The 19,195-nt window shown below is 38.6% G+C and overlaps 2 protein-coding genes across 2 annotated transcripts; both read left to right on the forward strand.

Moving 5' to 3' along the window:
* Positions 1-9,349: 9,349 nt before the first annotated feature.
* Positions 9,350-9,992, forward strand: LOC122038731 (serpin-ZXB-like). The gene has a single exon (XM_042598636.1). The coding sequence runs from the start codon at positions 9,441-9,443 to the stop codon at positions 9,948-9,950; it is 510 nt and encodes a 169-aa protein (XP_042454570.1). The 5' UTR covers positions 9,350-9,440; the 3' UTR covers positions 9,951-9,992.
* Positions 9,993-15,067: 5,075 nt separating this feature from the next.
* On the forward strand, positions 15,068-17,931 carry LOC122038730 (serpin-ZXA-like). The gene is made up of 2 exons (XM_042598635.1): positions 15,068-16,146; positions 16,996-17,931. The coding sequence occupies exons 1-2, from the start codon at positions 15,751-15,753 to the stop codon at positions 17,770-17,772; spliced, it is 1,173 nt and encodes a 390-aa protein (XP_042454569.1). The 5' UTR covers positions 15,068-15,750; the 3' UTR covers positions 17,773-17,931.
* The last annotated feature ends 1,264 nt before the right edge of the window (positions 17,932-19,195 follow it).

Consider the following 19,195-nt stretch of genomic DNA (forward strand, 5'->3'; position numbering starts at 1 on the left):
ACTGGTCTCGGATCGGAGTATCGTTAACGATCTCTCGGTCGAGCTTCCAAACTAATTCTCAGTCGGGCTTTCAGATCAATTCCTGGTCAGATCTCTAGATCAAGTCCTGGTTAGACCTCCAGATCAAGTCCTGGTCAGACCTCCAGATCAATTCCTGGTCAAGTCTCCAGATCAAGTCCTGGTCAGACCTCCAGATCAAGTAATGGTCAGGCCTCCAGATCAATTCTTGGTCAAGTCTCCAGATCAAGTATTGGTCAGGCCTCCAAATCACCTCTCGGTCGGGATTCCAGACTCTCGACCCAGTGCGAGTTATAAGCTAGCGTGCTCTCGTGACCAACGACCTCCTAGTCAGGCTCCAAACTCTCGCCCCAGTGCAAGTTATAAGTGAGCATACTCTCACGCTTCCAAACTCTCACCCCAGTGTGAGTTATAAGCGAGCATGCTCTCGCGACCAACGACCTCTCGGTCGGGATCCAGACTCTCGCCTTAGTGCGAGTTATAAGCGAGCATGCTCTCGCGACCAACGACCTCCCGGCCGGGCTCCATACTCTCGCCCTAGTGCGGGTTATAAGTGAGTATGCTCTCACACTTCCAAACTCTCGCCCTAGTGCGAGTTATAAGCGAGCATGCTCTCGCGACCAACGACCTCTCGGTCGGGCTCTAGACTCTCACCTCAGTGCAAGTTATAAGTGAGCATGCTCTCACGCTTCCAGACTCTCGCTCCAGTGCGAGTTATAAGTGAGCATACTCTCACGCTTCCAGACTCTCGCCCCAGTGCGATTTATAAGCGAGCATGCTCTCGCGACCAATGACCTCTCGGTCGGGCTCCAGACTCTCGTCCTAGTGCGAGTTATAAGCGAGCATGCTCTCGCGACCAACGACCTCCCGGTCGGGCTCCAGAGTCTCGCCCAGTGCGAGTTATAAGTGAGCATGCTCTCACGCTTCCAGACTCATGCTTCCAGACTCTCGCCCCAGTGCGAGTTATAAGCGAGCATGCTCTCACGACCAACGACCTCCTGGTCGGGCTCCAGACTCTTACCCTAGTGCGAGTTATAAGTGAGCATGCTCTCACGCTTCCAGACTCTCGCCCCAATGTGAGTTATAAGTGAGTATGCTCTCGCGACCAACAACCTCCCGATTAGGTTCCAGACTCTCGCCCCAGTGTGAGTTATAAGTGAGCACGCTCTCACGCTTCCAAACTCCTGCTCTCATGCCTCCAGACTCTCGCCCAGTGCGAATTATAAGTGAGCATGCACTCACACCTCCAGACTCTCGCCCCAGCGCGAGTTATAAGTGAGCATGCTCTCACGCCCAACGACGTCTCGGTCGGGTCCCAAACTCTCGCCTCAACGCGAGTTATAAGTGAGCTTGCTCTCACGCCTAACGACCTCTCAGTCGGGTCCCAGACTCTCGCCTCAGCACGAGTTATAAGTGAGCCTGCTCTCACGCCCAACGACCTCTCGGTCGGGTCCCAGACTCTCGCATCAGCACGAGTTATAAGTGAGCTTGCTCTCACGCTTCCAGACTCTCGCCTCAGTACGAGTTATAAGTGAGCATGCTCTCACACCTCCAGACTCTCACCCCAGGGCAAGTTATAAGTGAGCTTGCTCTCACGCCCAACGACCTCTCGGTCGGGATTCCAGACTCTCGCCCCCGTGCGAATTATAAGTGAGCATGCTCTCATGCCTCCAGACTCTCGCCTCAGCACGAGTTATAAGTAAGCATGCTCTCACGCCCAATGACCTCTCGGTCGGTGCTCACCGCTCACTAGCAGCTCTGCCTAGCACTCATCATACTCGCTTTACTCGCCGCTCTACCCGACACTCATCGTTAGCTTTTTGCTCACCACTGTTGCTCAGCCCGACACTCATCACACTTCACTCGCCACTCTGCCAGGCACTCATCGTTCGCGACTCACTTGCCGCTTTGTCCGACACTCCCCATTTGCGCCTCAATCGCCGCTTTGCCCGGCACTCACCGTTCTTGCCTCACTTATCACTTTGCCAGGAACTTGTCCTTCGCATCTCACTCATCGCTTTGCCCTGCATTTGCTGATCGGTCAATACCCGCTTTCCTCGCTTGGCATTCGCATAATCGCCTGATCGTTCTGCTCCCGTTCACGCTCTATCCACAGGCTCTACTCATGTTCGCACCCGATCCATAGGCTCTGCTCTCGGTCACTTACAGTCATAGGGATTTGCGCCCGACTCGGCTCACAGAGCCTTTGCTCTCATTCGCGCTCGATCCACGAGCTTTGCTCCCATTCTCATTTGGTCTCATAGGCTCCATGTCTATTCAGCGCACAGGCTTCGCGCCACTTGACATTCTTTCGAACACCCGGTCGGCCTTCTCTTAGTTGACCAATCAGTCTCACTTGGCCATCTGCTCGATTGTTCGCTTTGTACCGATTGGCATTTTTTCGGTCATGCCCTCGAAACCCCTCACTTGTCGTCGTTCCACCAGCTCAGGTTTCTCCCTATTGCCCAGGCGTCATTGTTCAATTGCTCGGTCACGATTTATTATTTCTCGGTCGGCAATTTCTCGATCGCGCTCATAGCTTTGCTCGTTCATCATTCTCTCTATTGCCCGGTCATGATTTACAGTCGCTCAATCAGAACCTTTTTCCTCGATCGTGCTCACGACTTTGCTTTCCCATCATTCTCTCTATTGCCCGGTCGTGATTTAATGATGCTCGGACGATGTTTTCTCTATCGCGCGCTTGACACTGCTCACCCATCATATTTAAACCCGCTCGATAGTCGCCCTATCGCCCGGTCGACACTTGTTTTTTACTTCTCTCTTGGCATTTACATAATCACCCGCTCACTCTGCTCAGCATCGCCCGATCATCTTCTCGATATCACTCAGTTTCCCTCGGCATTCGGTCGATCGCTTACTTGGGATGCATTTTATATGTTTCTCAGCTCGACATTCCGTACGTCATTTACCTTGACACACTTTTATTCGATCGAGCACTCCTTAAGCATTCGCTCAGTCGCCTGCTCGGCTTTCCATCCCCTGTTCAGTTCGGCATCGCCACAGCTACTCGTTTGACATTATATGACAGGCCTGCGATATGACTCTACATTAAGTAGCGATTATGTTTTTTATTTGGCTGGGTCTAGTCAGTCGGACTTTAGCCTGCTTCGACTAAATTTGAAGGGGAGACTTGTGATGTGGATATGGTTTAGGGCAGGGGAGGAATTAGGGGAAAAGGGAGGGGTAATTTGGGAAAGTCACGAGGTAGGGCTTTAAGGGGACAAGAGCACTGTTCACCGCTGGGGTCTTCGTGGAATTGCTTCCGTCACCACTAACAGGAAGAAGGAGGCTCTTCTTCTTCCCTCCCATGCTCCTCGCCAACGTCGGCCACCACCTCTTCTCCTCTCCCTCTCCTCCTCGCGACGCCATCACTGGACCAACTCGTCGCCGCTCCTCTCCCTCTTCCTCCTCCTCGCGACACCGGCCATAGCCTTCCTCGTCCTTCTCCTCGTCGACACCTCCTTCTCCCCTCTCAGCCCCATCACTCGGAGTCGCCTTCTTCCTTCAATTCACAACCAACAGAAGAAGGAAGGTCTTCTTCTTTGAAGGGGCAGCTGCCTTTGGGAGGAGAAAGGGCTTTGGGAGGGTTCTTCCGCTGTCGGGAAAACCCACATGACACTGCATCGGTAATGTCTCGGCCTCACTCACAGCGTCATCCTTGTCGCCTCCTACTTCTTACCTCTCGCTTGGCACACCGGCGCCCACAGCCGTCATCCGACACCCTTCAAACCGTCGAATAGCCAAGCGCTATCTCACCAGAGGTCTCCTCCAGTACGCCGCAGCGTTGCCTCTCTTATTGCCTCGTCGTAGGCCACCTCCGGACCGTCCGCATTGTTGGGTGTCTTCGATGTGGGTTGGGCCTCCTGGCCCTCGCCACCAGTAGACTCTGATCTGATCATGCTCCGTCTTTGCTATGTTCCGGCCTTCGAGCCGAGGCTACATTCCGATCCTCGCATTGTTGTCTTATTTGAGTGTGTCCATTGTATCTCGGCATGCGTGATGATTCCATATCCCGGTCTACGTGTCGAAGTCATATCTCGGTTTACGTGCTAAAGTTATATCCCGGTCTACGTGCCGAGGCCGCATATGATTTCGTGCCATCGCATCCTGCTCCGCTTTGTCAGATCCATCTCTTCATGCGGCTTGAAGTCACTTGCTCTTCTGGGTCATGATCACTCGAGCAGCGTCCCATCCAAGGGCGCCACCCTGGGCCAGGGTACGTTCTCTATTCATATTCTATACGCATTTCATTATTTTATGTCTTAGTCGGTTACTTATATATTCGTTAGATCTGCCTCGAACCTCAGGGTACCAGGAACCGAGGGACCCGGTCGTTGGCTGCAGGTCGCGTTGACCAGAGGACTTCTGAAGACTTTGTGAACATAGAAGTCATCTCAGCATATCCCCTCCTCCGGGACATTGCGGCTCAGTCAACATTCCATCCACCTCACTCGGCGGTCCCTCTGACTCAGATTCTGGACAGGATCAAATAATATTATTGAGTTGTATTGATTTAGACTTTGCATTTAGGCATGATCGCCCTGCACCTTTATTTAGTGATTCCACTGCGAATCAGGTGATTTATAATAAGTGGGAGTGATCAAATCATATGAGTCTTATGACCATAAAGATATCTATTCCGAAATCAATTAGTGATTCAATACATTTATAATACATTTATTAGTGATCCAACACAATGGAAAAATATAAATACAAATTTAATACATTTATTAGTTGAAACTGATCCAATTAGAGAAATCAATATTTCTTTTCCAAATGATGAAAATTCTAGACATTTTTTTATGATTCATTACATTAAAAAATTGCCAAATGGCCTGGAGAAAAACATGATAGAAAATGGTTAATGTATTCAAAAGAATTAGATAAATAATTTATTTTTATTGTAAATTATTTAGTCAAAAATCAATTGTAATTCAATTAGCAAATGAAGGATGTCGAGATTAGAAAAATCTTAGTGTTAAATTTAAAAGTCACGAAACAAGCCGTGAACATATTATAAATATGAATATTTGGTTTGATATTGAAATGAGATTGCTTAAAAATAAAACCATTGATCAAAATTTACAAGAAAAAATAAATAAGGAAAAAGAACATTGGAAGAATATATTAATAAGAATTATTGATATAGTTAAAAACCTTGCAAAAAATAATTTGGCATTTCGTGGTACAAATGAGAAAATTCATCAAGATAATAATGAAAATTTTTTAGGTTTAATTGAAATGACTGCATAATTTGATTTTATAATACAAGAACACCTTAATCATATTCAAAATAGTAAAATTCATAATCATTATCTTGATCATCATATACAAAATGAGTTAATAAATATATTAGGAAAAGAAGACAACAATATTATAATTAAAAAATAAAAAGAAGCAAAATACTTTTTATACTTGATTGTACTCCCGATATAAGTCATCAAGAATAAATTTCTCTTATATTAAGATATGTAGATATTTTAACAAGTCCAATCAAAATAGAACAATATTTTATAGAATTTTTAAAAGTAGATGATACATCAAGGTCTTTTTGATATGCTTATTAATATAATAAAAAAATTAAACTGGATGTAAATGATATAAGAGGATAAGGATATGATAATGAGGCTCATATTAAAGGTAAACAACAAGGTGTACAAAAGATGTGATATGACTAATTCTTGTCCTAATGCTATAACATTTTTTGGTGTGATACAATATATTTACTCATTATTTTCTTCTTTACAAAAAGATCAAAAATTTTACAAGACCATATTTATAATTTAACTCTTAAACTATTATCACAAACACGTTGGGAAAGTTATCTTAAAAGTGTTAAAGCAATAAAATATCAAGCTCCACAGATAAGAGAAGCTTTATATAAACTTGCAGAAACTAGTGATGATCCTAAAACAAAAAGTAAAGCAATTTCTTTAGCAACATATGATTTTAAAAATTTTGAATTTTTATTAGGTATGATTATTTGATATGATATATTATTTACAATATAAAAATATGAACATTGCTATTGCATTAGATTAGTTAAAAGGTCTTGTTTCTTTTTTTTAATAATTATAGAGAAAATAAATTCATATAACCAAATTAAATGAATATATAACCAAATTTTTGTGAAAAACATGTAATTAGAAGAAATAAATGATTTGATGAAAATAAAAAAAATGAGGTGAAACTTTCACCTGAAGAATCTTTTAAAATTAATTACTTTACGTATATTATTGACCATGTTATTTTTCACTTCAAAATAGATTTGAATAATTTAAAATATATGAAGATGATTTTAATTTTTTATATGACATAGAAAAGTTTTTTATTATTGAGTGATGATGAGTTTTAAAAAATAAAATGGTTAAATCTTGAAAACTTTTTAACACGTGACATGTTATCTGATATTGATGGTTTAGATTTATTTTTAGAATTATAAGTTTTAATAGAGATAATAAATCCATAATTAAAAATCGTACTTGATGTATTGAACCTTATAAAAAAATTAAATTCTTTTCCTAATGCATGGATAGCTTATCGAATATTATTAACTATACCTGTTAGTATCGCTTCAACAGAAAAAAGTTTTTCAAAATTAAAATTAATAAAGTCTTATATACGTTCAACAATGTCTCAAGAAAGATTAAATAATCTAATAATTTTAACAATTGGGGAAAAAATTATTATCAAAATTTGAATATAAAAATTTAATTAATAATTTTACATCTTAAAAGCAAGAAAACTAAATTTTATATAAAAAAAATCTTTTTTAAATTAATATTTTATTTTAAAAAAAAATAAACCCGCCTTTGTTGGTCCCAAGTTTGAATGAAAAGGGGCACGGGAAAATTTTATTTTAAAAAACAATTATAAAGACATGATTTTTGGAAATTTTATTTTTAAAAAAATTATTAAAGTATTTTTTTTTTGCCTAGGGTCTTATGGAACCTTAAGACGACCTTGTGTCAAAACCTTAATTAAGGAATTAGCAGACCAATTCTCCACAAACGAAAAAGTCGAGACTACTACAATTCTTACAAAATTAATGTTCCTACGATACAATGGGAAGGGTAACATTAGGAAGTATATCATAGAGATGCCAACTTTAGTTACAAGACTTAAAAGACTAAAGTTAGAAATGTCTGAAAACATTCTTATGAACCTCATTATAATCTCTCTGCATACATAGTTCATTGTCTTAAGATAAGTTAAGACACTCAAAAGGAGATGTGAACATTGAATGCACTCATAGCTCAGTGTGTATAGGAAGAAAAGAGATTGAGACATGACACATCTCATAGTGCTCACTTTGTATTCTCATCTTCAGAAGAAAAAAAATTAGTAATGATAATAGTAAAGGTAAACAACTTGCAGTGACTGGAGTTTCAAGGCATAAGGTGCAAAAACAATAAGATTCAAATCCAATTTGTTTCTTTTATAAAATGAAAGGTCATCTGAAGAAGGATTGTCCAAGATACATCAATTGACGTGTTAAAAAAGGTATACTTCTCAACTTTGTCAGTTGATAAGTTAACCTATCTACTGTATCTAATAACACTTGATGAATAGATACTGGTGTAAACCTTACATAATTATAACTATATAGCGTTATCTCAAGAGTCGAATGTCAATTGATGCTAATGATTCATCTACACGAGAACTGATAAGAAGGTGAACGTAAAGGCGATAGGAACCTTTAGAGCTTTTTTTAAAAATTAATATATTTTTAAATTTAGAAAATACATTTGTAGAGTCGTCATTTAAATAGAACTTAATTTCTATTTCATATTGGGATAAATTCAAATACACTTGTTCATTTGAAAAGGAAAAATTTAGTATTTTTGAAAATTATATTTTGTGTGGTATTGATTCCTTGATCGATAAACTATACAAGTTAATCACTGAAATCCATAAGAATAATATTGTAATACATAGTATAGTATAGGAATGAAGCGTGGTTTAACGAGTGAAATTCATCCATATTAGTAGGGGTGAGCAAAAATTCGGAAAAACCAAATTAACCGAACCGAACCAACCGAATTTAGAAATTCGGTTCGGTTAATTAGGTTTTCGGTTTTTTTTTTTAAATTCGGTTCGGTTTTAGATTAATTCGGTTCGGTTTTGGTTTTGAATTTTGTAATTCGGTTAAACCGAATAAACCGAATAAGAATATTATTTTAATTAATTTTTATTTTAAAATATAATTAATTAAATAAAATCTTTATTTTTAAAGGTAAAACCGAATAGAGTTTTAAAATTCGGTTAATTCGGTCAATTCGGTCGAAAACCGAATTAATCGATATTTTATCGGTTCGGTCGGTTCGGTTTCATAGGGAAATTCGGTCGGTTCGGTTGGTTGAAAAGAAATTTGGTTTATTCGGTTTTCGATTTATTCGGTTCGATCGGTTCGGTTTTGACCGAATGCTCACCCCTACATATTAGGACGTAAATATTTATGACACATCTCTAAATAATATATATAAAGATTAATGTTATTAGAAATTCTTGATTCCTGATATTCATATTTTATAATATAAATTTAGTGTATTAGGGAACAATTACTAATAAAAGTAATAAAGTGTCCGGACGTAATAATGATATCTGAGAGCTAATATGTATAGATACGTATAAATCGTTTCCTAAGCCTTCTTAGAGCATTCACACCAGTTTTTCTATCCAAAATACATAATTTAGGGTAAAAAAGTTACTTTATTAAATTTATATATCTATTTTTCAATACATCATATATCAGCTTCTCTATTTCTTCTCCCTCCTCTATAATGTTTAGGGAATGGAATCCATTCCCTAAATTTAGAGAAGTACTATTCATATATGCATAATTTAGAAAATGGATATGATAGCTGATGTAAAAAATATTTAGCTACCCTATCCAAAATTTAAGGTAAAATTTTTTAATAGGTTATCTGATGTGAATTGTGGCAAAAGACTAAAACGCTCGCCCTCAGCGCCCCAGCCAATCCGTCTCTCGGTCAACACAGAGGAGGTAAATCACGGGCGGTTACTAGTCTTTGGAATAATGACTAGCACATAAGGGGAATATTTACTTCGACTTTAACGAGATTCGAACCCCAGATTTTATTGACGCAACACCTCATATGCTAATGATTAGACGTATTCGAGGAGACAAATAGTTATATGATGTGGATGCTCTTAAAAGCTAAGGATCAAATATATTTTATTAATTGTTTTAGATGACTATTGGGATAATTATACCTTATTCATGGCAAATTGTAATCCACGGAGCGTTTCTAGAAGAAGCTAATAAAAAAAGGACCAACTCGACGGCTCCATAGTCAATACCTCAATCACGTTTCAAAACGCGTCTTCTCCACGCACCGACCCTCCCTTCATTCTCCACTCTACGAGCTCCTGTGACGATGGATCTGGGGGAGTCGATCGCTCGCCAAACCTCCTTCGCCATCCGCCTCTCGATGCGCGTCGGCGCGGCCGTCGCCTCCGACTGCAACCTCGTCTCCTCCCCACTTTCCGTCCATCTCGTCCTCGCCCTCGTTGCCGCCGGCTCCAAGGGCCGTACGCTCGACGAAATCCTCTCCTTACTCGGCCTCAGCTCTGGAAAACTAACCGATCTCAACTCCCTCTCCTCGCAGATCGTCTCCCTCGTCCTTGCTGACGGGTCGCCGAGCGGTGGGCCGAGGGTTTCGTTCGCCAATGGAGTCTTCGTTGACTCCTCGGTGACGCTGAAGCCGTCCTTTAACGATATCGTCGCCAATACGTTTAAGGCGGAGGTCAAAGCAGTAGATTTCCGAACCAAGGTGACGTTTTCGATTCCTATTTACATCGTTTTATCACAGGAAAGTTTTTTTGAGAAGCTGGCATATATCATCAGTTCACGATATGTATTTCTTCTCCAAAATATTGGTCATTAGCTGGTTCTTAGAAATGGAATAGTGCTATGCATCATTTATTCACCCAACTCAATTCGGTACGGATTGGTTGCACTAGATTTCTAACTTGCAGATTCTGTTATCCAAATTGACCGGATCAAATTACCAAATCAAATCATATTAATATTTAGATTATTCTAATAATTCTGTTATAATTATTCTCAGAATTATTCTAATAATTCTGTTATAATTATTCTCAGAATTATTCTTAGAATAATTCTGTTATTTATTAATTAGTTATTTGACCAAGTACATTTGAACATTATATATTGTATTGATCTTAGAGCAAATATCAATGAACAATAGATTTTATTATTCTCGTTTTATTCCTTCCTCTCTCTCTATTCTTCTTCTTACATGGTATCAGAGCCATCTCTCTTTTTTATCTTCCCTCAACTTCTTGAGGCGGAGATCGTATAAACGGCGAATTTTTAAATTTTTCCCTCAAGCCTCTTATTTTCTCCTACGTGTTTTAATTTTCTTATTCTTCTCTATTTTTCAGAACAAACGAAAAATACTTATTTTCTTCCGCTGCCAACCCCTTTGCTTCTCTTTCCTCTTCCTTAATCTCTTTTTTTTTCCACTACCATCGGACAAGTTATTTTTTACTTTAGATGTCAAATACTCGACGACATCAAAGAGGACAAAAGCAAAGTCCAGACCGATGTCAAATTTGTCACATCGTTGGTCATACTGGAAATATATGCCCTAAAAGACTTGATTGGTCTAGGGTAAAATGTCAAATTTGTCTTGGAATTGGACATTTTGGTATTCAATGTCCTAGTCCATTTGATTCAAATTTCATTGGTGGTCCTACAGCCTCAAGACAACCATCTATTTCACAAGTATATCCTAAAGTTTTTTCGTCTGTGCCTACTTGTGGTAAAAACCCAGAGTTCTCATCTACTGATTGATATATTGACACTGGAGCAACTCATCATGTCACATCAGATTATAATATCCTTACAGACGTAATGTCATATTATGGCTCAGATACGGTGCAAGTAGGCGATGGTTCAGGTTTGCAAATTGCTAATCTTGGAAACACATATGTTCATTTATCTAATCGAACTTTTCACATGCGCAATGTCTTTCATGTTCCATCTATCACTAAAAATTTACTTTCTACACGCCAGTTTTGTCTTGATAACAATGTCATTTTTGAATTTCATCATAATCATTATCGTATAAAGGATAGAGGAACAAATGCTATTGTGTTTTATGAGAGAATCAAAAATGGCCTCTATTGTCTTCAGAGTTCTTCAATCAAAGCTTTTGTTGGTGAACGCACAAATAAACCAGCTTGGCATGCTCGACTTGGTCATCCTTCCCTTCATATTGTTCAGTCAATCATCAATAGGTATGGTTTACCTACTTCTATTACCTCCTCTCCATCTTATTCATGTAGGGCCTGCATGGAATCTAAAAGTCATAAGCTACCTTTCTCTTTATCTGATCATGTTTCTAATTTTCCACTTGAAATAATCCATTCTGATGTTTGGGGCCCTGCACCTATTTTGTCTAATCAAGGTTTCCAATATTATGTTACATTCATTGATCATTTTAGTAAATATACTTGGCTTTATCCTATGAGAAGGAAATCTGATTTATTTGATATATTTTGTAATTTTCAAATTCAAGTTGAACGATCTTTTAATCGTAAAATACTCTCTTTTCATTCTGATTGGGGAGGCGAATATCAAGCTCTCCATCGGCATTTTGTCTCTTGTGGAATTGTTCATCGAGTTTCTTGTCCTCACACTCCAGAACAAAATGGCTCTGCTGAGAGAAAACATAGACATATAATTGAAACTGCCTTAGCTCTTCTTCATCATGCATCAGTTCCGCGCAAATTTTGGGATGAAGCTGTTAGCATAGCAGTATATCTCATAAATCGACTTCCTACACCATTGCTCAATCATAAATGTCCTTTTGAAAAACTTTATAATCAAACCCATGATTACACTTTCCTTCAAATTTTTGGTTGCGCATGTTATCCATGGTTACGCCCCTATTCTAAACACAAACTTGACTCTCGTTCACTACAATGTGTTTTTCTTGGTTATAGCAATTTGCACCATGGTTATCGTTGCTTGCATATACCAACAGGACGAATTTATATTTCACGACATGTTACTTTTGATGAGTCTTTATTCCCTTTTTCGGTAGCTTCTTCAATCTCTCATCCAGATACAAGTGGCACCTTCTTAATGCCACCTAATATTATCAGAAGTGATGGAATTCTAGGTCTTGCTCCGGAGCTCTCTAATAACTCTCCTATACCATCAGAATCACCTCCGGTTGCTGCTCCAATCTTAGAAGTCTCGCCGATCGAAGATAATATGCTCTCTGGTTCCTCGGATAATGCAAGTCCGTCATCTACATCACCATGTCAGTCTACTTCCTCGTCGTCATCAACAAGTGATTCAGATGATAATGCTCCTCGTCGCATGCTTCCCATTAGTGATATTTATGAGCGTTGCCCACCAAATGCAACTCGATATCCCCTTCCACGAGCTCTAGTGGTTTCTTCCAAATCTATTGAACCAACCTGTTTTACACAAGCAAACAAGGATCCAAACTGGCGTAGTGCAATGGCTCAGAATTTGATGCACTTCTTCGCAATGGAACATGGACTCTAGTTCCGCACTCCTCAATGAATGTTGTGGGCTCTAAATGGGTATTCCGTCTTAAGCATCGAGCTGATGGTTCTCTTGAAAGATACAAAGCTCGACTTGTAGCTAAAGGATTTAGTCAACAGCCAGGTATTGACTTTAATGACACTTTCAGCCCAGTTATCAAAATTACATCTGTCAGACTATTATTATCAATAGCTGTTAGTTCTAAGTGGCTTGTACGACAATTGGATATTTCAAATGCATTTCTCCATGGTCATCTTGAGGAAACTATATTTATGGAGCAACCACCTGGTTTCATTCATCCACAAATTCCATCTCATGTTTGCCAACTCAAGAAATCCTTATATGGTCTTCGACAAGCTCCTCGTGCATGGTTTCATCGACTATCTAAATGGTTACAAGCTCAAGGATTTTCTGGATCAAAGACTGACTCGTCTCTATTTCACAAATATAATGATGAAAATATGATATTTTTTCTTATTTATGTGGATGACATTCTGATAACCGGCAATGATCACAAGGGTATCACGACTTTATTAAGTCTTCTCAATCAAGAATTTCCTACTAGAGATTTGGGTATTGCTCGTTTTTTTCTTGGTATTGAGCTTATTCCACATGAGGATGGCTATCTTCTCTCTCAGAGCAAATACATTACTGGACTTCTTCAAAAAGCCAAAATGGATGGAGCACGTCCGGTCTCTACACCAATTGCTATAAACAACTCTCCAACTTCATCCTCTCCTGCTCTATCTGATCCACAAATTTATCGAAGTATTGTTGGGACCTTACAATATGTCACTATCACACGCCCTGATATTACTTTTGCGGTAAATCGTACTTGTCAATTCATGCATGCTCCAACTGAACAAAATTGGGATAATGTAAAAAGAATACTTCGCTATCTCAAAGGTACTATTCTACATGGTCTTCTTTTATATCGCCAATCGCCTCGAGATTTACATGCATATAGTGATGCGGATTGGGCAAGTTCTCCTGAAGATAGACGCTCTACTAGTGGATATGCAATATTTCTTGGACGAAATCTTATCTCATGGAATTCGAAAAAGCAACCTACGGTATCTCGTTCAAGCACTGAGGCAGAATATAAAGCTATAGCAAATACAACGTCAGAAATTATTTGGCTTCAATCACTTCTCTCCGAACTTCATCTTGCATCAAATATTGCACCAAAAATTTGGTGCGATAATATTGGAGCAACATATCTCACAGCAAATCCAGTCTTTCATGCTCGTACAAAACATGTGGAAATTGATTTTCATTTTGTTCGTGAACGTGTGGCAACTCAGCAATTATCCATCTCTTATATTTCTGTTGAAGATCAAATCGCTGATATCTTTAATTTACCAAGCCACTATCCGGACAACGCTTCAACAAGTTAGCAAGCAAACTCAACGTCAGAGATCTCCCGTTGAGTTTGTTGGGTAAAAGAGATATAACAGAATTATCCAAATTGACCGGATCAAATTACCAAATCAAATCATATTAATATTTGGATTATTCTAATAATTCTGTTATAATTATTCTCAGAATTATTCTAATAATTCTGTTATAATTATTCTCAGAATTATTCTTAGAATAATTCTGTTATTTATTAATTAGTTATTTGACCAAGTACTTTTGAACATTATATATTGTATTGATCTTAGAGCAAATATCAATGAACAATAGATTTTATTATTCTCGTTTTATTCCTTCCTCTCTCTCTATTTTTCTTCTTACACATTCTCTTCTTTCTATAGTGGATCACACACAAAACATTATTCACCTTTTGTTTAGGACTTAGCACAATCTACTTCTCTACCGTCTTACCTTGGTAGCTGTCATTGTAGCCTTATTCAAGATCAAGGCACCTCTCCACTTCACAGATTTGGGAGCCTGATGTATTAGGGATCACATATTTAGATCTGGTAAAAATTTATTTTTTTAATAAAATAATAAATAACATACTTGTCCATAAAAAAAATTTTCAAGTTTTTATACTTCTATCTTGTTTTGGCTAAAAATAAAGAGAAGATAACGTCTCACTTTTAAAAAAAAAAAACTTTAATAATATAATTTTAAATCCAACAATATTATAATAATTTCAAATATTTTTATTTATAATTTTGATCCAAATTAACTTGAAATATTGGTCAACCCTTTAATTTGGTCAAACTTTTAATAAAATGTTAAATTGATAAATTTGATTAGTAATAATATTATTAAAATAAATAAATATAAATATATAAAATTTATTTAGGAATTTTTAAAATTTAATAAATTTTATAAAATATTTTTAGGTCAAATTTCATTAGACTTTATTAAATAATCTATTAATTAAGTTGAGAATTAATTTGATTTATTAATATATATATATTATATTAAAACATACTGTCTCAAGTTTCTCTTCCCTCTACGCAACTCTGCTGTACGGCTCGACCACCAACTCTGCTGTTTGTCGGCGGCAGGTGTCTCGAGGATGATGTTATCCCCTGTCTCCTTTATCCTCTTGCGTCCCTTGTCTGTTCCAGGGCCGAGTGGGTAGGCCGCTCGGCAGGCATATTACTCTTGTCGCCGGTTATAGTCATCGATCCGACCGGGATACCTCCCGGCCGTATGCTCGGATGATATTGCCCTACCTCTGTTGCCTGGTGCTCGGCCGAACGGACATTCCGTTCGGCCTTGAAACCTTTTTGCCTTGAGCATCGAAAACCCGACCCTTAGTCGGGTTGTCTTTCATTCGATTCGGGGGATACACGGCCGGTCGGCATGCGATGCCCGACTCAGTGGGCCTGCTTCCTCCGGTCGGCCTATCTCCGTGTCGACTCTCCGGACCTTTGACATCCACGCCTCGTTGACCTTCCATCAATGAGGGTCCCCCATTTTTATCACCAGATCATATAATATCTATTTAGTGTATTAGGGAAAAATTACTAATAAAAAAAGCTAATAAAAAAAAGACCAACTGGACGAATATAATATATATTCTCGTTGGGATAATTATACGTTATTCATGGCAAATTGCTAATAAAAAAAAGACCAACCGGACGGCTCCATAGTCAATACCTCAGTCGCGTTTCAAAACGAATCTCCTCCACGCACCGACCTTCCCTTCATTCTCCACTCTACGAGCTCCTGTGACGATGGATCTGGGGGAGTCGATCGCTCGCCAAACCTCCTTCGCCATCCGCCTCTCGATGCACGTCGGCGCGGCCGTCGCCTCCGACTGCAACCTCGTCTCCTCCCCGCTTTCCGTCCATCTCGTCCTCGCCCTCGCTGCCGCCGGCTCCAAGGGCCGTACGCTCGACGAAATCCTCTCCTTACTCGGCCTCAGCTCTGGAAAACTAGCCGATCTCAACTCCCTCTCCTCGCAGATCGTCTCCCTCGTCCTTGCTGACGGGTCGCCGAGCGGTGGGCCGAGGGTTTCGTTCGCCAATGGAGTCTTCGTTGACTCGTCGGTGACGCTGAAGCCGTCCTTTAACGATATCGTCGCCAATACGTTTAAGGCGGAGGTCAAAGCAGTAGATTTCCGAACCAAGGTGACGTTTTCGATTCTTATTTACATCGTTTTATCACAGGAAAGTTTTTTTGAGAAGCTGGCATATATCATCAGTTCACGATATGTATTTCTTCTCCAAAATATTGGTCATTAGCTGGTTCTTAGAAATGGAATAGTGCTATGCATCATTTATTCACCCAACTCAATTCGGTACGGATTGGTTGCACTAGATTCCTAACTTGCAGATTCACACACACACACCTTCATTCTCTTCTTTCTATAGTGGATCACACACAAAACATTATTCACCTTTTGTTTAGGACTTAGCACAATCTACTTCTCTACCGTCTTACCTTGGTAGCTGTCATTGTAGCCTTATTCAAGATCAAGGCACCTCTCCACTTCACAGATTTGGGAGCCTGATGTATTAGGGATCGCATATTTAGATCTGGTAGCATTTAAGACATTCTACAAAAGATACAAATGAAATGCTTCTAACTTAGTTTTGTGACCTTTTATTTTTTTGGTAGGTGTCACTATAACTTATTTTACACAAAAAATCTTTATTAAGCATTTTTTTATGCACAAAAAGTGATTATGATGAATTCCGAGATCATCAATTGCTAAGAGTTAAAGAAGTCATTATTCTGAGCCACCAACGACAATTTTCCAGCATGAGCAGTAGCTAACGGCGCTGTCAATGTATTGGTTTTAGAAAACTTCATGGTTTTACATATTTATTGCCTTTATGGGAAGTGTTATAGTATAATGTCCAATTAACACGGATTTAGATTTGTTTTGGAAGGCAATCATGACATTCAATACTTATCGTTATCTTTTTTTGAACATTTTGCCAATATACTAACATTCTTGACCTTTAATTATAAAGGCTGATGTGGTAGCAGATGAAATTAACGCCTGGGTTGAAAATGTTACTTCAAACTTGATCAAAGAGCTCCTTCCTCCCGGATCTGTCGACAGTGACACTAGATTGGTCCTGGGGAATGCACTCTACTTCAAAGGATCCTGGACTGAAAAGTTTGATACATCTAAGACATTAAACTCTGAATTCTACCTGCTGAATGGAACATCTGTCGAAGTGGCTTTCATGACTAGTAGGAAAAAACAGTTTCTGGCCTCATACGAAGGATTCAAGGTTCTCAGGCTTCCCTATAAGCAAGGTGAAGATAAAAGGTCATTCTCTATGTATATCTTTTTGCCAGACGCCAAAGATGGTCTATGGAGTTTGGAGGAGAAGTTAAACAGCGAATCTGAGCTCTTAACACGTTTTCTTCCGATGCAAAAGGTTGAAGTGAACAAATTCAAGCTGCCCAAATTCAAGATATCATTTGGTTTTGAAGCGTCTGCAGTGTTGAAAAGCTTGGGTCTTTTATCACCTTTTAGTGGAGATGCAGATTTGTCAGAAATGGTGGATTCGCCTATTGGACACAGCCTCTATGTATCATCAATTTTCCACAAATCCTTCATTGAAGTCAATGAAGAAGGAACAGAAGCAGCAGCTGCATCTGCTGCAGTTGTGCAGCTGAGGTCAATGCCATTACGCATGGACTTTGATGCTGATCACCCATTTATGTTTCTGATCAGAGAAGACATGACAGGAGTACTGCTGTTCACTGGGCATGTTCTTAATCCATCAATTGAGTAAGCTATAAATATGCTATCAATCTCCTTGGAACTTGCAAGATTTTGTTTCTGGTGAAATGTACTGAGTTTCATGCATGAACGTTTACTGGTTGATGTGTCTTCTATGACAAGACAGGTGTTATAATATTTAAATAATGATATAATCTTATTTGTTCTGCCATTTTTTTACTGCAGCCAGTTTAAAACCATAAAATTATATATGAACTTTTATCATCTATGTGACTATTTTTTTTGTCACTATTAATGCAAACATGTAAGGTAGATTTAATCTCTAGTGGTCTACCACGTGATTAACAACGCATAATAATTATGCCATTAAGGATTAAATTTTAATTAAGTGATTAATACATTAAACATGAAGCAATTTATATTATTAGATATGAATTTAATATGTAGATTAATTCGTTTCATTAATAATAATGGACTGTAATGAATTATGATTTATTATGTGGATGGTTCTTAAAGGATGGACAAAAATATACAAGGGAATAAGCATATTGATTTGAGCATCTTGAATATTTGATTCAATTGAGATGGATCTTCCTCCTCTCTTTTCTATCGAAAACGATTACGGATTGTCGCCCACTCTTATAGAAGATCATTTCATGTTTACATGAATTCTAACAACAAATAATATCAATGATTCTCGGGATGGATTCAGGTTAGCCCATTATTAGCCTTTGTTTTGATTTTCAATATTGCCTTAAAGGTAGATGATAACTAGATCTTGTAATTGATACATAGATTGTTTTCTATGTGTTCCTATTGCTTTCAATTGGTATTTTCTATGTATTGCTATTGCTTTCAATTGGTATTAGAGATGAGCTTATTGTCATTCTTTAAGGTGTAAGAATTATTTTTGACGATTTGACATATATACATCGATTTCGCATTTAATTCTATTTGGATGAGTGAAATTGATGCATATTCGTCGAATATTGAAGGGATAGATTAGGATTTAACCTGCGAATCAAGTTTTTTCACATTATTCGCGAAGAACATGATTAGCAATGCGATTTTAGGGTTTTTCTGGCTTAAAATCATTTTCAGAAAATCAAATTTTCTAATATCAATCGATTGATGAAGGTCACCAATCAATTGATAAGTGCAAATTTAGGCATAGAATACTCCCAAGTCGATTTGGTAGATCGATTGGTGTTTGCCAATCGATTGTCATAAGGACCAATCGATTGGAATGCCCAGAATCACAGATAAAAAGGGTTGGAATTGATTGGGCGATTGATTAGTGTTCACTAATTGATTGCCATGAGGACCAATCAATTGATAAACCTGGGTTGTGTATAGAAAGGTTTAAAACTGATTGAGCAAATCGATTGGTTAACACCAATCAATTTCCATTAGAATTATTCTATCGATTGGAGAACCCTGGGTCGAATACGGAAGTAAAGGAATCAATTGGGTTG

This window comes from Zingiber officinale, chromosome 1A (genome assembly GCF_018446385.1).
Source record: "Zingiber officinale cultivar Zhangliang chromosome 1A, Zo_v1.1, whole genome shotgun sequence".
Lineage (NCBI taxonomy): Eukaryota > Viridiplantae > Streptophyta > Magnoliopsida > Zingiberales > Zingiberaceae > Zingiber > Zingiber officinale.